A 25545-nucleotide genomic window follows, 5' to 3' on the forward strand; every position below is an offset into this window, starting at 1 on the left:
AGGGTGGGTGATGGGTATTGAGGAGGGCACCTTTTGGGATGAGCACTGGGTGTTGTATGGAAACCAATTTGACAGTAAATTTCATATATTAAAAAATAAAAAAATAAAAAAAAAAGAAAAAAATTTACACAAAAGTAGAAAATATAGTAAAAATTTTAAATAAAAGTATTTTTAATAAAAAATAAATAAATAAATAAATAAATAAATAAATTGAATGAACTTAAAATATAGCTTAAATTCCTGAACAAGAAAAAGTCATACATGATCTGGTCTTTCTCATTATCAACCTCATTTCTTAGCATTCTCCCTTATGTTTTCCGCATTCTGGCTATTTCAGCCTATTTTCTAAACCTTGAATTTCCAGATTCACATATTAGGGTCTTTGCAATTGCTTGTTCCTCCTGTTTGGAATAACTTTCCCCTAGACCTTTGCAGGTACTTTCATTTGCATGAATTAGGTGTCAGACAGGGTTTCCTTTACATCTCTATCTCGAGAAGATTTCCTTGCTTATCCCTAGGAACTTGATCTTTTACCATGTTTTATTTTCTTCAGAGCACTTACCAAAATATGAAATTATCTATTTGTTTAATTGTTCATAGTTGGTCTTTTCCTCTTAGACTGTAAGATTTTAAGAGGACACACTTTTGTTTACAGCCATCGGAGCTGTAGTTCTACTGCCTGGCATTGAACTTGACACACAATAGGCATGAATTAATACTCGTTGAATCAGTGAATGATAGATGTAAGCATATATAAAACACCAAAAAGGAACAGTCCTTTGAAGAATGAGAAAAAGAGCAGAACTAAGAGATAGGAAATACTTCCATGCAATATTGTTTGGGCTTCTGATTAAACCAGACCTGTAGTCAGAATTTTTTTTTTCCATGTGATTGAATACATTTCCTTTTTGCTTGGTCCAGTTTCGGTTGGGCTTTCTATTACTTGCAACCGAAAGAGTACTAACAAATACAGTTGTCATTCAGTGGAACCACACGCTGAAATCCTGGAAATCTGATTACAATTCTATTTAAATAAGAATATTGTGACGTTAAGAGTTACTCTGAATAAAATAATGCTACCTCATGGAGTGGCGGCAAAGGGACCCCTTAAGTAGGTTATTATGCGTTGGACTGAAAACTTTCTGGGTTTCTTCCTTACTTAAGCTTCTACACTTCTATAAATAAAATGCCTGATACCTTTTGTGAAGTAAATGACACTTGAATACATTGGGCTTTGAACTTGTCTTCAGCTTAGAGTGGTACATCTCTTTAATTTTTTGACTCTTACATCTACATTTAATTACTGTGTTTTCTTATCCCTCTCCATTTTTATAATGTTTAAAAATATCATAGAATGCTTTGTTCTCTCTAGACAAAAATCTATTGAAAAAATATAACTAATGAATATTTATTTATACTATTTTCCATCAATCTAAAGAGGACATTGATATTTGTTGTCCTTTTAAAAACATACCTATACTTTGGTACATCTCTGCGAGAAAGACCATTAAAATTCTTCCTATTTATGAATAAGAAAGATGTATAAACAGAATATATTTGATTAAATAGAGAGGGAATCAAATCTGAGGTCTAGAGAGGTCCTGCATGGGTTCTCTTCTCAATTCTCTATCCAAATAGCTCCAGTACATGTATGGTCTAGAGGGTTGGAAAGAGGTCAATAATCAGCTCAAATGAAGCACTGATCATTCACTTAGTTTAGAAAATAAAGGATTTGAACTGAGTTGGAGTACATTTTAGGAAGTCAAAATTGTAAATGTTTTCTTAAAAAGGAAGAGAACCATAGAAGTGGGCTTTCACTTACTTAGCCTCTAACATAGTAATGATTTCCCCTTTTTAGCCATGATGTTCGTGGAGGTTGTTCTAGATCCTCCTCCTGTACAAAGATGTCCTTTCACATTGCTGTTTTTCCTCCCTACACTATTTAGGTTTTAACTGCCTGGTTTTAAAATTAAAATGCTTTAATCACAGCTTTTTGGATGGTGTGTCTTCTTTGGGTTGGATCTATTTTAGAGGGCAACTTCCATTTAGAAAATGTGATTCTGTGGATCTTCCTGTGTCTGCACATGTTCAACATCCTCTTGCTTTCCCCATGGTTTGCATTATTAAAAAGCTTTGACATGGCTCATCAGAGCTGGCTGCTGTGTTCCAGACAGGTTCCTGTCAAAACAAACTCAGTATACTGGGGAACAGAGGCCAGGCCAGTTGAATTCAAAGAACATTACCTAAATCCCTCTGTATATTTTGCCTCTTTAAAAATGCCATGATTATGACTTGTCTGTCTCTTTGTTTTATAATTTGTACTGTTTTTTATGTTACAATTGTGACCAACCCCTCTTTTCCTGAATCATAAGACTATATCACCAAATGACCGACTTGGATATTTAATACCACTGTGCTCAGAAAAGGCTCTGTTTAAGTACCTAGCTGTTTGAGATTCCTGTCAACTGAATACAGATGAAAAGGAAAGGGGGAGGCTCATCACAGGGGTTCTGTTGATAACACTTCATTTAACATATTTCAGTTTAGCAACACGGACTGCAAAAAAGAAAACTACTTTATTTAAAATGACAGGGCGACTCTGTTATATTCACTGTACATATGTCCCACCCAGGAAGTGATGATAATGATAATGGGTACATTTACAGTTTAACTCTATGGGGTGATTCTTCTCAAATGAAGTCACCTCTCGAGTATGACACATCCATATCACATCTTAAAGGCTCACAAAATTGCTATTTCACAGATATTGAAATACCAGAGAGAGAGAGAGGTGTTCAACAGCTATTCAACAAAACACAAAGCAGGTGTACAGAGCAAGGTATTAGGGAAATTCTAGCATTTAATTGATATGCCAAACAGTGTTTAAAGCATAAGAATAGAAAATGGGCAATTTAAATGTGGTTATAATTAGCTGAGGCTAACACCCTCTTCTGTTCTGAAGTTTTGGGGAAAATGAGATATGTAAAAAGTATCACGTTCAACAGTTTCACAATGGATCTGTGATTTTATCTGTTCTTACATTTATAGATGAATGGCAGTTCCTCTCTTATTAATACTAGTGAAGCACTCTGGATTATTCAGAGATACCACATTCAGAGATGAATTCCAGCCCAGGGTAGTCAATAAAGATTATTTGTGATCTTGACCTGAAAAGGTCTAAGAATACATCAAATACTAGCATTCTAGGAACTTTTACATATTGGAATTTACATCTCTAGCAACTACTACTGCACAAAAGTTTTTGTGGCCAGATAAAATGTAAAAAAATATGAAATAAAGTCAACAGTTATATTGACCAGTATTTTTCAAACCTTTCATCATGGAAGTACTCCTGTGAAGGTCTTGGTCCATTTAAAACTTACAAAATCTCTTTGATTTCATTTGCTTTCTCTTTAAAGAATGTGTTTCCCATAATATTAAAAATAATGTTTTTACAGTTAGTGTTAGTGGTGTTTCAACTTGATTGTGGTTACACTGTGTGCGGACTTTGGTATTCAGCCTTTTCCCCCAGATAGCATTACAGAACACAATCTCAAAGTTAGCAAAAAGCTTTATTTCCCACATCTCCTGTTCGAACTAATTTTCAATTAAGATGAATCATGATTATCCTCGGATTTCTCATGTTCCCAACATAATGCTAATCTTGTATGTGTACCATGGTTTGTGACTCACGGTATTTAGCTACAAAATTCTACCCTGTAGATGAGTGTGTACTGATGTAATGCTTATTTGATAGCATGGAACTATGTGATTGGTACCATTACAGCAAAAAAAATAGATGCCCTAATAAGAGTCATTGGCAATTCGGGCATCACTAACACAAACACCTGGCCACCAAATCAGAAAAGATCTTCATTACTGCACTTGAGAAAGAAGATCAGATAACAATATAGTTTCGCTTCTTGCTTCTGAATTTGAAGCAATATTTATAAGGATATTGCAGCTGAAAGAACCTGATTGTGTCTGATCAGCTGGCTAGGACTGTTTCTGTCTTGTTGGAAAATATTTCTTTCCCTTGTCATAACTCCCAGGTGCTACTGCTGAGCAAATGGGAACATCACTGCTAGAAGTATTTGAAAAGAACAAAAAAGAATTGATTCAGACAATTTACGTGCTCCTGTCATCGATAGAGACACAACTGTGACCAAGGAGTATGACTAGGGTCATAGCAAAGGTAAAAGAAAAGCACCCAGGAGTTCTGTCTTGTCACCAGCTTTTCAAACTAACTATTCTTGGTTGTTGCAGGCAATATACAAGTTTTCATCAAATGCCAAGAGACATTTCATAGTATTTGCAAGTTGCTCTTGTAATTTTCCCAAGAGGTGGCTACTTTTACAATGGCAAATCACTTAACATGTAAAATTCAGATAGCACATCTATGACATATGAGAATTTCTTGGTAGCATGGAATTGTAAGTCTATTTATTACCAACAATTGTGTGAGTGGTGTGTGAAATTGAGTAAAAATGTTCTTCCTCCTAATATAACTATTTTAAGGCTGACATTGAGTCTATTATTTTTAAGGGAAATCATTTTTTCTTACAAAACAAATGTTACCAAGAGATCAGTTACTATCACACAGGAAAGGCTATCTAGGTTTTTAAAAGACTGCAACAAGTAATTCAGAAAGTCATTTAGGTAAGGAAATATGTTGGTGTAAAAATGAAAGTCACTAATACATTAATGCATCCTGTGACAAAATGCTAAACTATACACAAATCAATTTAAACAGTTGTTAAGGAATTTAAACAGAGCAGCAATTCTGTCTATGAGATTTAAGGACCAATATGGCTAAACAATAACTTAACTAAATAATTTTCCTTAATATGAAAAGTGGAAGTATTTGTAAAATTTCCTTGAAATGGGATCTCTTGTACACAAAAGTTCATAATTTCATACTTTCATTCAGTTATTTACCAATATTTAGCAATAAGCTAGCTGTGAAGACACAGCAAGGACACAAGAATATCTCTGAAGAGCTAAATATATTTCTTTTTGTTGGTTAATGAAAAGAATGGTCTTGGAGTAGAATCCAGAGCGGTGGGGACAATTTTTAAAGAGAGAGGTGTACATGTACTAAAAAGGATTTTATGTAACACATGAGAAATTAAAAAAAAAAAAAACTGCTGATGACCTTAACTTTCTAACCATTGGCAAAATAGTTTTCTTGGCTTTTGCCTAATAATATCAAGGCATTAAAAAAAAAGAAAGAAAAATTAACCAATGACAATATGTCAGGTATTAATGAAAACAGTTCATAAGCAGTAAGTTCAAGGACATATAACTCAACAAGCAACACTACCCATATTCTCCAATGCAGATTTTGAAGAGACCAGATTTCTTTTTGTGTTTTCATATTTACAGAATGCGATTCCTGTTTGCAGTTTTTTTAGAGGTTCATTGTGAACCCTCTAAAGGTTTCTTTATCATTTAATATTATAAATAATTATGTTCCTAGGCAGCAGCTCAAAGCTCAGTACAGCACTCGTACAACACCACAGGCAGGTCAGGTGACCTTTCTCCAATTCTCCTCTCTCTGGTGCTGAGGACAGACAAAGTGATATGTCTGTCATACGCCATTACCATTAGAACAGAATCTTGTTCTTTTATTACAACTGAACTCCGCCAGATTTCTCAGCAGGAATGCTAAGTGAAATCAATGTCTTGGATTTCCAGGCTGAGCTTGGAGGTCACAGCCACTCTATCATTTCTCAGCATTATCCTTTCTCGTGCGCACACACACTCCCCAAGCCTCCAACTGGCACACAGCAGATTGAAAACAGCATGCATCAGAGGACTCATGCTGTACAATTTTACAGTCTTTTGGAGCCCCCTCCTTTTGATTCCCCCCTTCCATTTTTTGCAAATTGCAATTAAGTTTTGTTTGTGTCCTTCTCTAGAGTTGTGAGTCAAAGGCAAAGGCACACCTAGGAAGAAGGGCAGGCAATAAAACCCAGAGAACATGGCTGATTTTTGACAGCTGCCAATAAGATCATTTTCCTTACATCATCACTTGGATGTGGCTGACAATTCCATTGTTCCAAACAATAAATATATCTTCAACATAAACCATCAATTTGGTTTATGTCAGATAGGTATACAGACACATAAAGCCCATTCATAAAATAATTCCATTGTATAGTAAAATAGACCAATAAAACACACAGAAAATGCCCAAAGGACACTAAGAACTGATTGTTTAAAAATATAAACAGAACAATAAATGATGGCTATTCTAATAAATAAAATAGCTTTGTGAAGTGAAAATGTTTATAATGCCATGTATAAATGTCAGTTTCATGCTGCAAGAAACTAAATTCATGTATTGAAATGGGTCCTCTTTATTTACTATTGGTTGTATCTTTTTGGCCATGTTCTTCATTAAAATGACAACAGTAATATTTATTGGTCGGACTAATTTTAATGCACTAAACTTTACTGCTGAGCTAAAACACAAGCACATTTAAGACATCTTTTCTGACAATAAGAGTGGTTGTAGACAGCGTGCTAGAGGACATATTTTTATTAAATCATGTTATTACCTAAAAAGAGGCACTTTACTGGTTGGTTAAACTTTTAATGTCTTTTACACAATTGCAAATGGGAAGAAACACAATATCTACTACTTTCTTAAACTTTACCTGATAAAAAATTCAAGCAGGCTGGTTTTTAAAAAGTTACACTGAGTTTTAAAGATAAGCCACAAAATATATTTTAAAATTATGTATAATCATAGGTATAGAAACACAATCCACTTTTTCACTTGTACTGAAAAATGGAGGTTTATGAAACTGTAGAAAGTGGCAGAGGATTATCACTGAGATGGATAATAAGTCTGCTTTGCAACTGGTATATAGGGTTGTATAGGATTCTATGAGTGTCTAGAACCATAGAACTCATAAAGTAGTGTTCTAGTCTTGGCAAAACAAACGTTCAATCACTTTTGCATTTGCCATGGTTACCTAAAAAAAGTATCACTGTGACAACTGCTCAGTAAACATTTGAACGGATGGATGAATGAATGAATGAACAGATGCATAAATGGATGAGGCTGATTGATATCAAAAGCCTCCTGATTATTTGAGTAAGTAAATTAGGGAGAAGATAATAATGACAAAAAGTTATTCTAGAGGTAATAAAGAGAGCCCACTAGTTATTTACAAGTGAACTATCTAGTCTAAAATCATAATATGAAATGTCATAATGTAAGCATCATTATGAAACATGGTATGAAATCACATTAATAAATCAAGGGGAAAAAACAGAGAATAATATCTCACGGAATTATTTGTGTGTGACGGTGACTATGCTGCTACAGCTATTTATGTTACTCAAAATTAGCCCATACATGCAATATATTAAAATTGCTGGTCCATGAAGACCTCAAAATATCACTGCTTTAAAATTAAATTTTAGTTAACGAATATTATAATTATTATCAAATTTTAAAAAATATGCTCTTCTCTGATTATAAAGAAAAGCAGTCCAGATCTTGGGTGTACATTAGGCACAGAACATGCCAAGTTCATTACACGGCTGAAATAGTTTTGTTTTGTTTTGTTTTGTTTTTTAACATTTATTTATTTTTGAGACAGAGAGAGACAGAGCATGAACGGGGGAGGGGCAGAGAGAGAGGGAGACACAGAATCGGAAGCAGGCTCCAGGCTCTGAGCCATTAGCCCAGAGCCTGACGCGGGGCTCGAACTCACGGACCGCGAGATCGTGACCTGAGCCGAAGTCGGATGCTCAACGGACTGAGCCACCCAGGCGCCCCTGAAATAGTTCTTAAAGGGTGCACTTGTACATTTCCCAATATCACAGCAGTGTGTACAGTAATTTGAACTATATGTTTGCACATATTATGGGTGAATCATGGTCTAGGTTCCTTGTCCAGGTTAAGTTGTGCTTTCAAGTGTATTTACCTCTTAATAATACAGAAAAGGTCCTTAAGAGTTTGGGGAAGATGGAGGCTGGAGTAGACTTTCCCAACTGATCCCTTCTCCTTCTCAATTTACCTTCTGAATTAATACACTAACTGTGAACGGTATCTGTCAGGGTACTAGAATAGGATTAAAAATAAATTCTTAGACTTTCTTTCTCTTTCAATACTTTTTAATTTTTTTCTCTGTTTATTCTTTTGCTCTTTAGTTATTTCCAATATGGCATTTGGGAAATGGAGAACACAAACAATATTCTAGCTAATTCAGCAAAAGTTGTTATTTTGGGGGTAAATTAACTGGGTCAGTTTTCTACTTAACATTTTCTAATAGAAAATATGTGTTGTTACTTCCCTAAGTAATCTCAGGAAAAACATACTTATGGTCACTCTTCTGTCTTCCTTCACAGAAAGTATAATGTATTCACATATCCTCATCTAAGACCTTAAGATCTTACAAACACAAAACATTTCAGCTTCAAAGTTTTCTGCTTCTCTCTCCTAAGACAAAGAACAGCTTATTTGAATCCTCTTCCTGTCAATCCTTTTTCCATGTTCTCTCAAGAAATGTTTCCTTAGTTCCCAAAAGAAAACGATTTCTAAATAGTCCTACTTCTAACACTATTATTATCTTTATATCTTTCATGAAAATCTTATTGGATGGATGATATATCTAGAATTATATCCATACTGCACCACATTATAGCAGTTATTAATATTTAAATAAAACATTTTCTGTATGCCCTATCTGTACTCCTATTTTAAGGTCTATTTCGGTTGCCCTTTTTTTGGGGGGAAAACCCCTCCCAGGATATCTCACTGAAAGCAGGGTGTTTGTCCTAATAACTTCCAATGCATTTTATCTGTTACTCTTTATAAGGCTTTGATTCATTTATAAGGCTTCGTTTCATAGAGTATGGGTATTTATTTGATACGACTGTAAGCCACTGGAGTACAGCATATCTAATAAATCTGTGCATCACTCACATTTCCAACTCTGGCTACCAATGCATGTTTGTTGAATAAATGCATGGCTCAATGTATGTATGTTATTGATCCTTATTGATCCTACCAGACTCTTAGCTCCTTGAAGACCCAGTGGTTAACACGACTGCTGGCACATAATATTCAATAAATGCCATTGAATGAAAAGTAAAGCTGTCAATTGCAAGACAGGTAGCTTCTGCAAAGGGGTACCTTGCTTTTGGGTGGTGGACTGTTTGTGCTCTTGTCTGTGTGAATGCTGGTAGGAGATACAGCAGCACCGAGGTTGCTTTGGGGAATGCCTGGGAGCTTTCCTCCTGGAGATACCTGCATTGCAGCTAGCTGGGCAGCATATAACTGCTACAGAAGAAACAGGGGAGAGAAAGAAAAAGAGAGAGAGAGAGAAAAAAAAAATGACTATCAGTGATAAAATAAATGCACCTCTCAGAAAGTACCTGTATTCAGATGTGGTAGTTTTCCTGTGAGGATTCTTGTTTACCGCCTGGAACATTTAAAGAAAGAAATTGTCATCTCAACGTTCATGACTTACTTCTCTGGGGAGAAATGACAGATACTACATAGAAAGGATTTCAGCTTTAGGATGTCCAGGGACTGCAAACAAATAACAGTCATTCATATTTACTTTTTCTCAATGGTAGGGAAGACAAGTATATCATAACATTTGGTCAAGACCTCTTTTTGCTCTATTTTAAAATGTACACAGTGTGTTATAAAAGAATGCAGCTTCATATACAAAGTAATTTTCTTACGATTCATATTGGTTCTGTTTTGTTTTGTTTTGTTTTACTTGTTGAAATGGGGACCTGTAACAATTCTTTTTCTAATCATTAGTTGTATAGAAATACAAAAACAGCCATTGAGAGGGAATGGAAGGAGAGTATTTCAAGAACACTATCTGGTCAGTCTACCTACATTGATAAAATTAACTGGATGCTTGCCAGAAATCCACTTTATGTCATGATATATAAACACAGACAAACCTGAAATTATCTTGAGGATTAGGGTTTTAAGGAATACTGTCTGAAACATGCCCTCTTCCACTAAGCCACTGCATAGTCATTCTGATTAAATAACCAGTAAAATATTCTTCAACAAATCAAATTAATAATAAGAAAATTTCACTTTGATAATAATTGCCATATGATATAGTATCTTAAAACAAGGAGACTGTTTTAGATTCAAATAGTCACATCAAATGTCTGGATTAATTCTCTTTTCACCTCCACTTAGTGTGTGAAAATTTTAAGATCTGGATAGAAAAGATGTGCATGTGTGTACAGTGTGTGTGTGTGTGTATGCAAGTTAGAACTTCTGTAATAAAAAGACTGGTACTAAAGAAAGAAGCTCTCAAGGGAAAGTATTGTGACATAGTTTATCTTGATTTTTCTCCACAAGAGAAAATTCAAGGGATAAAACTGCTCAGCATAAGCCAGAGACCTTGATAAGCTGGGGGGGGGGTCCTCTCTAGAAACAAAACTTTGAAACCTGAGGACAGGCATATATTTACACGAAAACACACATACATTGTTCACAGTTTCCAGATACTATGGTCTAAATGAAACAGAGCATTAAAACTATTGATAAAATTATGTTTTTATTATGCCAACTAATGCAAGATACATTCCAGATACAGAAACACCAGAGGAATAAATTTATACTATCAATAATGATTGTCCCTTCTTCCCAAGTGTGTGTGTGTGTGTGTGTGTGTGTGTGTGCGTGTTTGTGTACACGCGCATTGGAATAATTATATTATTCTTTATTTCAGTGAGAAAGAAAAGACTTAATTAGTAAGTCTTAGACTGCATAAAGAGTAAAAGGATATGACATCAAATACAATGACTGGGAGTTTATCATTTTTTTAAAATATCAGAATTTATCCACTTTCCACACTTGTGTTAAAAACCTTTGCATTATATCCTATAATTCAAAAAAGTAGTTTTTTCTCTCCTCACCCTAAACTCTTCATGAAGTTATTAAGAAAACAACCAATATCCCAAGATACCACTATGCAAATTTAAATTTTGTCCAGTAAAATACATGTATCAAATTACATATACTGAATTAAAAAAATATTTAAAAAATTATCTGGATTGCTATATATTATAAATTTAATACTGGGTTATATATTATATCCTTGTCTTTAAAAATTATTTCAGTGGGTATTATGCCGAGAGGCTAACAATACATATTACTGGTTTGTACACACTAAATATAAGATTGTTTCATAACTACTAGAGATTGACATGGGACATTTTAACATCTGTCGATAAACAAATGTGAACAAAATAATTATTCAAGATTTTAATTTGATTATTAAAGAATTATTTCATAATTTGAAAAAATATTGACTATTTGAGTTATTTAGATAATTAAATAGATGAACCAGTCACTCATAAAAGGTGACTCAATGTTCAAATATTAATCTCTACAGACAAACAACTTGCAAAGAAGTATAAGAGCTACCATTGAAAATACAAGTATAAATATACTCTGAAACACTTTATTGAATGTAAAGGTTGGAGGTGACATACATTTGGAGTAAAGAATATCATAGACATTCTTTCATTATTCAAATAAATGTATTTATTTTATCTTTTTAAATATGAAATTAAGGTTTATCTTAATTAAAGTGTCCTAGGAAATGCTTCTGAGTGGAAAAAGTAAAAACCCTAAATTTTTAAAATAGGTGGACCCATTTAAATATTTTTATAATAACAGTATGGTATCATCTACCTTACTGGTACTTGCATATAATATAGAGATTTAAAGTAATTTATAATGAAAATAAAATGTCAGGAGCTACTAGTCAATCAGAGTATGGTTAACATTAGGTAGCTGTTCATTTCTTTCAATCTCCCATATCCCCTTCCTCATATTTGGCTTTCTCCTACTTAACCAAGGTTTGGAAGTAGGAATTATCTATTTCCAATACTTTTTATTTTGTGTGAAATATACGTGCTTCTTACATCTTATAGAAGCATAAAAAGGCCTCAAGTCTTAGGGGATCTAACACACTTCAAGTCTGCACAGATAAAATAAACCAGGAATTTTAATACTTCTGGATCCTAATTTGGACCTAATTCACAAGTTAAAAGGAAATTTCAGTAGTTTTAAAGAAGCTGACAGTGTTCCTCATAGTTGGCTACTATGTAAGGGTGGGCAACTGGCAAAAAAGAAAAAAACAATGCTGCTGTGACTTATTTTAATTCTATCTTTCAAAAAATTTAAGTTCACCTGTCCATGCATTAAAATGTATGTGCTGGCTAATTTTAAAACAAGGGAATTAAGACACAATTATTATTTTATTTCACTTCTTACATGTTCTTGAAGCAAAATCAAGAATAATACAGAACCACTGGTTGATCTTGTTGACAGGGAAGGGTTACAGAATCTAGTGGCAACCAGAAGGCCATCTGAAGTAGTAAGCATCCTGTGAACTATAGAGCCCACTCCCTTATTGTAGATACCTCAATAATTGTGTATCTATATGTTTTTTTTAAGTTTATTTATTTTGATAGAGAAAGAGAGCATGAACAAGGGAAGGGCAGAGAGGGAGAAGGAAGGGGGGGAGAGAGAGAGAGAAAGAGAGAGAGAGAGAGAGAGAGAGAGAGAGAGAGAGAGAATTCCAAGCAGGCTCCACACTGTCGGTGCAGAGCCTGAAGTAGGGCTTGAACTTACAAACTGTGAGATCATGACCTGAACTGAAACCAAGAGTCAGACGTTTAACCGACTGAGCCATTCAGGCACCGCTATCTATATATTAAGTATATAAATTTTTTAAACAAAAACTTGGCTAACATTTTTCTTTAAAAGACTGCAGATAAAACCAGAGTTATATACAAGATGTATTATGATAAATATACTTTTATGAAAAGCAGTTAAGTTGTTCTAAACATCAGAAAGAAATTGAGAGATCCTAAACACAAAAAGCTAAAGCTTAAAGAGAACACTCATTTCATGAAGTTAACCAGACTAACAGAATAACTGTTTTGCCTTGCAGAATAACTTTACTGTTATCTTGAAACTCTTGTTTTAAGCTCTAAAATTCTCCAACTACACAGATCATTAGGTTCTCCACTCTTTATATTACTTAAAATATTGTGTTCCTATTCCCTTTCCCTTCCTTCATCCCTATACCTAATTCAATGATTTTTTAAGAAAAAATTCATATAAAATAAAAATCATATAAAATAAAAAATCACATAATCAGTGGAATCTATCCATTGATTACTTAGTGTCTTTTTGGGGCTCATGTGTCCATAAGTGTATACACACACACACACACACACACACACACACAACTCGCTTTTATTTCAACTTGCTCCATAAACACACATTCTTTGTTTCTTTAGCTCTTTCAAGGACGCATGGTTTTCTACTTCTAGTGTACTTCTACTGGAACAGTTAAAAGTAGGATAAACCTCACTAATAGCAGTTCTGAACTAGTGACCTTGGGCAAGTAAACCCAGCCACAGTTCCTTCATCTGCAAATTCAGGATAAATAAAACTGAGCTTATCGGGTTGATGTGAGAGATAAATCACATAGTGAGTATCAAATACTCAGAAAAACACATGGCAAAGAATCCTTAACCAGTAAGTAACAGTTCTAATTATTAAGCAATTAATTATACCAAGAAAGAAACTAACAAGGTAATATATATGTGCTGACTTCCTACTATATACTCTGGACTGTGCCAAGTACAGTGGAGGATACAAACATGCTTATGCATAGTTTCTTCCCTAAATCAAGATTGGTAAACATAAAACAATGAGCATGTAAGTGTACTATAACTGTATGCCACTTTTAAAGTTGTGAAGGCAAAGGAAATGAGTCAGTATGATCTCATGTGTTTTCATAGAAGAGATATAGCTAAGCTAGGAATAAAAAAGGAGGTGGCATTCTAGGAAGGGAGAACAGTTTAAAGGCACAGGGGCAGGAATGAGGTAGTTGAGCCAAGGGAATACAGAAGATGGTGTGGAACAGTGAATGGCAGAAAAGACAGTGACTAATTGAGTGCACACCCTGTGAAGAGTAAACCAGTGCTGGGTTTGTAGGCTAGTTCACCTTATAGAAGATCTTGAAATAAAGACAAAGTTTAAATTTAGTATGTAGGCAAGAGAAAGCCACTGGATTTTTGAAAGCAATATATGTGATGTTTTAAACTAGAATAAAGATAAGACAAGGTAGAAGTTATGCGGTTATTAAAATTTAGGAGCGATAATTTTTTTAAAGTTTATTTATTTTGAGAGAGAGAGAGATAGAGCGTGCATGCACATGAGCAAGCAGGGGAGGGGCAGAGACAAAGGGAGAGGGAGAATCAGAAGCAGGCTCCGTGCTGAGCCTGACACGGGGCCTGAACTTGCAAACCCTGAGATGATGACCGGAGCTGAAACCAAGAGTCAGATGCTTAACAGACCGAGCCACCTTGGTGCCCCAGTAATAATTTTAATGATAACTTGAGTTGAAGTAACAGTTGTGGAAGTGAAGATGAAAAAAATAAAACCAAGTTCATAGCATAGTGGACACATAAATGACTACAAATTAACTGGGGAAAAGAAAAGAAAAATGAAAGAGAAGAACAGAATGTACAGTATAATTTATATAGTCTTTACTTCATAGATAGAATATGTAAGTATTCACCTATCACATATTCTCATTTGTATATATAATCATTATACTATCTTGTAAGACAGCTAAAACACATGCATTTTCTTCTTTAGTTTTTGAAAAAAACAAAAAAGAACTAAGTCATACAGATTTCCCTATAATTCATATCCTGATATTGAAAATGCTAGAGCCATTCCATCATGGGCTTTCCCTAAGGTATAGCTCATTAAATATTTTTTTAAATATTAAGGGTATGATGTACTGTATCTATAACAACATGACCTTGAATTATATTTATCTTAGTTAAACTCAACCAGTATTATTTTTTCCTGTAATGTACTACATGTACCAAAGCACTACTAGGCAGTGGGCTGATAGTTCATTAGTAGGCATTCTTCCTGTTGAACTACAGTGTGGGGTCAAAACAAAAATCTGACAGGATGATGACAAACAGATATTTTAACCTGTGCGAATGAATTGTTGCTAATTTCAGGGAAAACAGTACAGTTGTGTTTGGACAACTTGGCCTTTAAACCACCAGTAGATACAATTGTATTTTCTTACAAAGGTAGCCATTTCTACACAGTTATCCTAAACTAGAGGTTGGTACTCAGTGAAAGGGGTGGAGAAATTCCACAAAACAGATTATTAAATTCTAAGGTAGACTATTTGATTGCTTCCTTGAGATCATAAAATTTTGCCACTTTTTCTTAATAGATTCTTTCCCCCAAATTGTTAAAATTACAACTTCACCTATTGTTGCTACTAACTACCATCTGGAGTATTTGGATTGAAAGTATTATGCACTGACAAAAATATCTATCACTGGTTGGTCCCTCAAACCATTTACTGACTAGTAAACTCCTTGAAGGCAAGGATTTTGTCTCTATTATTTAATGCTTCCTCAGGAAGTCCTAAAGGCAAGGAAAATTAGAAATGAATAAAGGCATAAATGAACTGCATAAAAGAAGACGATTAATTTTCAACAAACATAAACCTCTGGTACATATTTAATATATATTTAATAATGGCAGTAACTTTTTGTGAAAGACATTTTAAAAACCTGGAAGGAAAGACAATGTTTTTACTACTTGAGGAATTAGAGAAAAGATATAACAGTGATGTTGATAAAACTTCCCATTCATCCATTTATTTCATTTACTTACAGGGACAAAGAAACAGTGCATTTCAAAACCTTATCAGCATAGGAACAAAATATAGTATAACATACTTGCTGTAGTCATAATTATAAGAGTAAATGAATAAGTCAATGTGGAATTATGAACCAAAAAATTGATAAAGATTATAAGAAAAAAGTTAATACCTTAAAAAAAATAGAACCAAGCATTTAAGCATATAGATACTCTTAACTGTTTTGGAAAAGACAAATAGGAAATGCCTTCTTTCTGATAAAGGGATATACACTATTTACTCACTGAATCCTAAATATTTATTATTCAGAGAATAAACAGGTATTTAGCAGGGTCTATGGTTGTTACATAGAAAATGTTCTTTGGGATCCTTTCCTCTTGGTTAGTTCAAGAGATCCTTTGATCTTCATTAGATTCTTTTCTCTTGGTTAATTTTCTTTCTATTTTTTTCTTCATTTTTTATTTGAGAGAGAAAAAGCATGCATGCCAGCCAGGGAGAGGGGCAGAGGGAGACAGAGAGAATCTTAAGCAGGCTCCATGCTCAGCACAGAGCCCAACATGGGGCTCAATTACATGTCCCCGGGATCATGACCTGAGCCAAAAGCAAGAGTCAGTCGCTGAACAGACTGAGCCATCCAGGCACCCCTCAAAGTTTAAATTTCATTTGAAATGGGATCTATTTTCATATCTCCCTTTTGTGTGCCCAATCTAAATAAAGGTACAGGAGACAGGGAGGACACCACATACTGGCAATTACTCAGGAGCCAGTAGCAAATGATGGTGAATGGTTTCATCCAATTACCTTACCTTCCTTTACTACAGGCATGGATTAGGACATGGGGACATTCTTTGGGAAAATAGTGCAAAATAAGTCACATTCACCATTCTCTCTCCACCTTTACCTTCCCTTTATCTGACTCCCTACATCTCTCCTCCCCATATCACAAACTTCATCATATTAGGTAGGAGAGCTGGGTACAAAAAGCATTTAATGAAAAAAAAAATAAAATTATGACTGAAAATGTTGTCTTTTCTAAATGCTATGTAGTAAAACATACTGATTCTTTCAGTAAATTTGTAAACATTTACATTGCCATTATCTAAATGAGGAGTGCTAACAGACGGCACAACGATTTCATATAATTTTTGCTAAATTAATTGTTTAAAATTATTTCTATAAATAGAATCATTTTCTCCAAATGAAATATCATACAAACACCAAAAAATAAGAGAGAGAAAAAAGAGGTATACTATACAAATGAGTTTAACATATTTTTAATATTTAATCAAATGAGACCAATAAGGTTGTTTTAATTTACCCTGAGAACATAAATAGGCATTGGGATGAAAGTTGAAGTCCTTTAATCAGCCTTGAGGGTCAAGAAAGCCCTCACTCAGAAATAAGTAGTAGTCACTTCTAAACTCTCACATACACAAACATGTATAAACCTAAGTTTTTAAAAAGAACATCACAGAACTAAAAACCTCCTGATTAATAGTCCCTTGAAGTTCAAATATATGTACAGAAATGGCAGAACATTTTGATCTTAAGTGCAGGGACTGAAATCTGGCAACAAAAATTAACATACATACAATGTGTTAACTACTTGGATTAGAGATTTTCAAATGTATGTGTTGTCATTTACTATGATTTAAAAAATAGGTAAATGTGTACTTCTAAAGTTTAAATCAAACTTAAAAGATGTGCATTAGATCTGATGTGTAAGAAAAGCATTTGTTTGTTTTTTTAAGGGAAGAAACAAGGAGTAACATTTGTGAGGAAAAAATTCAGAAAGCAATTTCAAGGCTCCATAAGTGTTATCTTTATAGCTTAATTTCAGCTTCTTAATGTAACTTAAATGTGGAGTTTAAAGAGAAACTAATGTACTGGAGAAAATCTTTCAAAACATATCAGCATGTTTCAATGTGAATAAATTTGCATTGCACATTATTTTTCATAATGTTTCTTCACAGAAAATTATCAAAGCAACTTGAGTTTAAACATGGGACTTCTTTCCCTAACATTGTCAGCTCTTCTTTCTGATGTTATCCAAGTATATTGCAAGAAAAATAGGATAGGTCTTAAATTTGCTGGATCCCAGGGCAAAAGTGCAAAGAGAAACTCACATGGCAAATTTATAAAAACTTACAATTTACAAATTAATCTAATGAAGTATTTAATAAAATGTTTCATTCTCCCATCCTGACAAACATACCTTCAAAATACCAGAATGCAAATGAAAACCACAAGGATGGCTGTTATAAAAATACTAGAAAATAACAAATGTTGGCAAGAATGTGTAAGAATCAGGACCTTGCTGGTTGCTGGTAGGAATGTAAAATGGCGTAGTCACTATGGAAAACAGTATGGTAGTTCCTCTAAAAACTATATAGGATTAGCATATGATCCAGCAAACCCACTTCTGGGTATATACCCAAAATAATTGAAATCAGAGAGTATAATAGATATTTGTACACCTGTGTTCAGAGCAGCAGTGGTCACAATAGACAAAAGGTTGAAGAAACCCAAGTGCCCATCAATGGAGGGAGGGATAAACAAAGTGCGTTATAAACATACAGTGGAATATTATTCAGCCTTAAAAACAAAGGGAATTCTGGGGCACCCGGGTGGCTCAGTCGGTTGAGCATCCTACTTGTACTCAGGTCATGATCTCATGGTTTGTGAGTTCAAGCCCTGCGTCAGGCTCACTGCTCTCAGCGCATAGCCTGCTTCAGATCCTCTGTCTCCCTCTCTCTCTCTGTCCTCCTACCTACCTCTCATGTGCTCCATCTCTCTCTCAAAAATAAACATTAAAAAAAAACACAAAGAAAATTCTGACACATACTATAACATGGATGGTCCATGAGGACATTATGTTGTGCTAAATGAAATAAGCCAGTCATAAAAGACCAAATATTTATGATTCCATTAATACAAGGTGAGGTGTCTAGAGTATTCAATTTCATAGAGACAGAAAGGATGGTGGTTGCTAGAGACTGGAGTGAGGCAGGGAAATGGACTTAATTGTTTAATGGGTACAGAATTTCATTTTGGGAAGATGAAAGTTCAGGAGATGGATGGTGGTGATGGGTGCACCACAAGTAAATGTGCTTAATGCCACAGACTGTACATTTTAAAGATGCCTAAACTGGTAAATTTTATGTTATGCATATTCTCTCCCCAACCTCCACACAAATGATATAGAGGGCAAGTTTTAATTTAGATTCTTGATCTCCTTAGTGCTCCATGTTTGGGCCCACAGCCTGCACTCCTTCTTTTCCTATCCCCAGCACCATTCAAGAGAAGATGCTTGGCTTTGGTCCTAGATGGCCTAAATTTCTCGTCTGTGACTGACTTGCAAATGGCTTCTAAAGTAGGGTCCAGAAGGTGACATGGCTACAAGCCCTGCTAGACATGAACCTTTAAGGAAGTCCAAGATAAAGGCAGAAAGATAATCTAGGCAGAGTAAACACAACATGCAAAGTTACAGTGTCAGCCTTTAAATCAACTGAAAAATATATCTATAAGCATTTAAGAATTTTCTGTATACCGCACAGGACACTTCTTAAAACAGAGGCTCTCCCTTCCCTTTTTAAAATAAAAGAACATGTTCATTCTACTTCTCCTAGGCAGGATGTGAGGTTATTCGATTTTATAGTCACCACTACTGGAGCAGTGCTAGAAGAGACTAAACAAAAAGAGATCTGGTTTCTTTCACTCAGCGTAATGTTTTTGAGGTTCCTCCATGTTGCAGCATGTATTAGCAGTCTGCTCCATTGTATTGCTGAATGGTATTCCTTTGTATGGATAGATCATATTTGTGTGTGCATTTATCCAGCTGATGGACATTTGGGTTGTTTCCAATTTTAGGCTATTATGAATAATCCTGCTATTGAACATTCCTGTACAAAGTCTTTGTGTGTTTTCATTTCTCTTGACTACCCAATTCCTAGGATTGGACTTGCTGAGTCATAGGGTAAGTTCAAGTTACTTTTTTAAGAAACTGCCAAACTTTTCCAAAGTAGCTAAACCGTTTTACATTTCCACTAGCAGTGTTATGAAGGTCCCAGTTTCTCTGTATCATCAATACTTGGTATTGTCTATCTTTTTGATTATAACTATTCTAGTAGGAGAGAACTGGTATCCACTATACCAGCATTTCCTCAGTGACTAAGGATGTTGAGTACCTTCTCGTGTGCTTCTTAGCCATTTCTATGTCTTCTGTGGTAAAAATGTCTACTCAATCTTCTGCCCTTTTTTAAAAAAAATGAGTTTTTTATTAGTTGTAAGAGTTCTTAATATTCAAATTTGATTGTAAAGAATAAAACCTACCGGAGAAACTGTGTGAGGGTCCAGTTTAATAGCAGTGTATAGCTATTAGAAAAAGGTTCATAATGGTAAGTAATATAATGACAATACAAGAGTAATACATTTAAACATACTTTCCTCTCATGTAAATTTTTATATACTTATACAATGATAATTTTTTTATTCTTTAATTTTCAAAAAAATCCTATGAGAGAAGTACAGTGATGATTGTGAAGGGCTATTCACTCTTTGTCCCCATCAAGGAACATTAGCATGGTAAAGCGAGCTCTGAAAGTTGGTGACTTTTAGAAACCACTAAGGCGACTTCTGGAAAAAAAATGAAGACTAGACACTTAGGGCTAGCTCTCAAGACTGAGAATCTTTTCTTGGTCAAGTCTGTGAGGATTAAATTCCTGGGGTAGAGAGTAAATGGTTAAAGTTCTCTCCTAACTTCCTTGGTGGTTAAACCCTAGAAGCTGGGTGGGGGGTAGGGGTATGAAACATTTCTCCTGTTGCTTCACCCTCACTACCACAGTCCAGGGAGGAAAGTGACTGGGGGGGGGGGTACCCATGTGGACATGGCAAGGGTTTTCACTTCATCTCCAGCCTAGAGTTCCAACTGGGGAGTTTTTCCCAAGGGAGAGAAGGGAGTGACAATCTGGGTATACCAGGAACTAGGGTCACTTGGAAAAGCTAGTTGAAGTAAGTATACACAATGTGAGAGATCCATGATCTGCTGTATTTGGACACAATTCCTAAGGAAACTTGAGGGCAAGAAAGATGCATCAAACAGAAAGAGTAAGTAAACCTAGACTTACTATAGATTTGTCCAAATGGAGGATAACTAATAGCTAGTATATCAAGGGTGCAGAATTAAAAAAAAAAAATGAAGAAGTTGAAGGTATTGGAACATAAGAGCTTCAATATCAGGTTACACAAGGAAATGAGTTAGGTGGACAAAGCCTCTAAGTCTGGATGGCCAGCTGACATCTAGAGGTGAGTTCAAGATGGCAGGGGGGCAAGACACAAGGGAAAAATAAATGTTATCCACTTCAGAGAAGGAATTTTCTGCCTTCAGAGAAGGCAGAAGGTGAACTGTGTGGAAAGCATGTCTGAGGAAACAAGGGGCTGGCTGGTAGGGGCTCCAAGGCAGAGACTCCTGCAATTATGACCCACACCTCCTTAAAAGTATCACTCCTGGATGATATGCCTTAGAAAAGCTGGCATACAAAAGTAAAATATTATGTCTGGCTAGAGTGCAGTTATACCATTAAAAAGCTATCATGAATACATGTGCAGATGCTATAACGTTATATATGTAAAGCTGCTATCGCCAAATGTTAATAATACATAGACAATCTTTATTACTTTATATTAAATTCAGTCCCACTCAGTGTGATACTTGGACAGAATACGGAGCTATCAATGAGGAGTGGAGTGTTGATAGGGTGTGAAGATGGCATCTTGATAAAAATTAAAGAACACATTTGAACTTACTTAAATTGTAAGACCTTTTTCACAGGTATGATGCTCTCAAGCTGTTTCTGTCACACTGCAGATACTGAAGCGTATAAATAAGAGATGCTTCAAATGTACCGGATTTTAAAAAGCTTTCTTCATTTTGTTAGACACCAATAAATCTTGAACAGTTAGAAAAAACATTTTGACTTTTACAATTGAAGCCGTTCCTTAAAGATCCAGATATATTTGCAAGAGTCATGCAAGAAAACACCAACGGATAGTTTATCTATCTCTCTCACTCCCTCCTCGATTTTTCTACTCCACAAGCCATCTTCATGTACTGCACAGTAATCCATTACAATATGTTCTAACATCTGCCTCCCCATATGATGTATGACCTATTCGATTGACCCTTTTTATGCCGTTCCAGACTTTCTGCTCATGACTGTGGGAGGAGGAACACTTTGCATCTATTCCTGAGGTCACTAATGAGTAAATACATCTCCATTTGGCAAGGTAAAGGGGACACTGGCTGGAAAGGTCTGCAAATCTTTTATATATCAGTGACTATCCTCATAGCTTTAATTAGTTTAGTTTATAGGGGGAAAAGAGGCACTGCTGAAAATCCTTTGAAAGTAACAATAAGAGGAGAAATGCTTATTTACCAAGGGGAAAAACTCTGTTGTTATCACATATTTTTATTTACTATAAGAAAGCTGGGTATTATCAGAAAGACCTTTAAAGCAAATGCTTACCTTTGACTAAGTTCATAATTGTGAAATAATTGCTCATTTTATCCCAATACATTGGGGGTGGCATGTTATAATAATCAAAACATTAAAAATAGTGAGCATTTTTATTCAGTAAAAAAGAGAAATTGTGTGTTAAGTCATATTAAATCAGACTATATATTATTTTGTATATTGTAAAAAAACCTACTTCCAGATTGCATACTTGCTGGAAGCTTGAAAATACTTGGCACATATGGGGAGAGGCAGTGCAAGAGTCATGATTTTCTCAGTGACTACGAAGTGCCACTCACTTTGCTAGAAGTCTGCATGCTATTTCAGGGATCACCATAACACGTCTGTGTGTGCAGTGGGGGTGGTTCAAAAACTTGACAAAGATAAAACAACTAGTAGTTTCAGAAGTCTGGGTATCCCCTAAAGTTTTCCTTTCTACTACGTGTCATACAAATTTACCATATGGGGATAACAATGCTACTATTAAAAATGCTTTCCAGGTGTCTGGGTGGCTCAGTTGGTTAAGTGTCAAACTTCAGCTCAGGTCATGCATGATCTCACGGTTTTTGAGTTCAAGCCCCGCACTGGGTTCCGCATTGACAGTCATCTCTGTCTCCTTCTCTCTCTGCCCCTCCCCCATTTGCACTCTCTGTGTCTCTCTCAAAAATAAAAAAAGAAAATAAAAATATAAAATAAAAATCTTAAAAAAAATAAGGCTTTCCAAACTTAAACGTTATGTGATGAATTCTCTCTACTGCAGTGGGATTTCCCTAACTGCTTGCCAATGGAAACAGGGATTTTCCCTAACCTCTGAGCCAATGATAGTTTACAAGCCCAGGGGTTAAAAGGCTTCAAGAAAAAAAGACTTCTTGCATCACTAGTGACAGAACTCTACTCTCCCTGAAGAAAGCACAGCCATTTAAGATTTTTTTCGCTAGTTATTTTGTTCAATAGCTGGTACCAACAGACAGCACATATGATGGGTTAGAATTAAAAACACTTCTTCCTATGGATTTCTCCCGTATTTTTTCCTTCATTTTCTCTCATAAACTTTTATGACTAAGAGAAAATTAGATATTATATTAGTGTTGGTTATTTGACTACATAAATTTATCTAAATTTTGAGAGAAATCTGGACACAGAATGGTAATAGCAGCAAAAATAACCATAATAGCTAAAATGTATAGGACTCTTACTGGGTGCCAGGCCCATGCTGTCTCTCTCGGAAGCTTAGGAAATAGATACTATTCTTATTTTGCAGAGGAGGCCACTGAGGCACAGAGAAAAGTAAAAGTCATTGTCCTAAGGCACATATGTCAGAGGTAAAGCTGAGGTTAGAATCCAAGTCTTTAAAGTCCATAACTCTTAACCAATGCCTTAGGAACATCTTTTCTGGTCATTTAAATACAGTAGTAGGGTTTGGGTCTTTTGGGCAAAGAGGTGGACAAGGCCAGGGAGGGCAAATCTAACAGTACTTCTGACAGAGCCTGGGCTCTTATGATAAGAACTATCTTACGGCAGCTGTAGTGCAGGAAAAGACATGAGAAGCACCCAAGAAGACATTTTTTCTAGCATTTTCATCCTCCTTCTTCTTGGCCACTGCCAGTTGGAAAAAAAAAGGTTCAGTTTGGTTTGCTTCTCAATCATGGTGTTTTAAGGGCATGTAAGAGAGAGCGATGATACGCTCAGACAGATCGGGAAAGGCTCCTCTACAAATACGATTACTTAGGGGTCAGAAGAATGAGATGATGCAACTGTGTACATGGAGTAGGAAAGAGTACTAGCAAAACAAGCTACTGGTAGGGGAGATCATGACAAAAGCAGAGTACTGGAAGGGGGCCAGTGAGACTCTAGTGTGGTGGGAGAGATGCTCAAAAAGCTGGATGGGAAGCCGTAATAGTTTAAGAAGAGGAATGACATAATTAGATTTGCATTTCTACAAGACTAGTCTAGCTATAATATGAGAATTGATTGGAAGGGTTTGATACATCTACCCCTCCCCCCATTTTAATGGAATAAGATTAACATAATCACTTTTTTACATGATTTAAAACTGATTCAAAATCAATTATAGAATAAGTCTGGCTATATACTTTTCAACATTCTTAGTCTCATCCTTATTTAAATATTTGCCACTTCCTGTATAATTTCTGTGGAGAATTTAATCATATTTAAAACTTTATATTTTTATTCAATTCATAGTCACTAACCTTGGTTCTTTTGGATAATTTAAAAAAGAATAAGAAAAATGCATTAAAAATGAGCCATTTGCACTACCTATACCACACATTACTCTTAAATCAATTACAATAATAGAAACACACTCTAATAGTACCTTGCCTTTACAATGTGTCTTGACTCTCATTAGTTCTTCTAATCATGGCAAGATTCCTTTTCAATCGCACATGACATACTTCCTCATATATCATCAGAATAGTCCAGAGAAATAGTCAACAATTGTTAACTTCTGCTTTCCTGCCTTAAATTGATTGCTTCATTCAGTATTTATTTATTGGGCACCTATTATTTACCAACCACTGTTCTAGACACTTAGAACACATCAGTGAACAGAGATCTCTGCCTTAATGATAGGGTTTTAAATGTTTTCCTCCCCAAAGACTTGTTAGACTTTAATCTTTCCTTCTATCTATCTAGTACTTGTCTAATATGCCCCCATATGTGACACTATATGTGACTTGTGGTTATTATGATTGGGAATTTATATATCCATTACTCTTCATATTTGTAAATGAATACTGCTTTTGAAGAAGTGAGGTCATTCTTGAAAGTACATGATTGAGTGATACATGCTTACAACATGGGTACACCTTGAAATCAATAAACCAGACACAAAAGGATAAACATTACATGATTTCACTTATATAAATAGGTAAATCCACAGAGACAGAAAGTATAATAAAAGTTACCAGCGGGGGCACCCAGGTGGCTCAGTGGGTTGAGCATCTGACTTTGGCTCATGATTTCACGGTTCATGAGTTCAAGCCCCGCACCTGGCTTGCTGCTATCAGCTAAGATCCTGCTTTGGATCCTATGTCCCCCTCTCTGTACCTTCCCCATTTGTGCTCTCACTCTCAAAAATAAATAAAACATAAAAAAAAGTAGTTACCAGGGGCTGAGGGAAGGGAGAATGGAGAGTTATTATTTAATGGGTACAGAGTTTCCATTTGGGATGATTAAAAGTTCGGAAGGTAAATAGTGGTGATGGTTACATAACATTCTGAAGGGATTTAATGTTATTAAATTGTACCCTTAAAAATGGTTAAGATGATAAATTTTATTTTTATGCA

At 35.2% G+C, this 25545-nt stretch overlaps 1 protein-coding gene across 13 annotated transcripts in view; it reads right to left on the minus strand.

Annotated features, from left to right (window-relative positions):
* Positions 1-25545, minus strand: part of SOX5 (SRY-box transcription factor 5) — a 1013639-nt gene that overhangs the window by 67036 nt on the left and 921058 nt on the right. For all 13 annotated transcript variants that reach the window (XM_049627167.1, XM_049627170.1, XM_049627165.1 and 10 more), the window contains one exon: positions 9155-9301. In XM_049627167.1, coding sequence (XP_049483124.1) covers positions 9155-9301 — 147 coding nt within the window. The remainder of the gene's footprint in view (positions 1-9154; positions 9302-25545) is intronic.

The sequence above is a fragment of the Panthera uncia genome, chromosome B4 (assembly GCF_023721935.1).
Source record: "Panthera uncia isolate 11264 chromosome B4, Puncia_PCG_1.0, whole genome shotgun sequence".
Taxonomy (NCBI): Eukaryota; Metazoa; Chordata; class Mammalia; order Carnivora; family Felidae; genus Panthera; species Panthera uncia.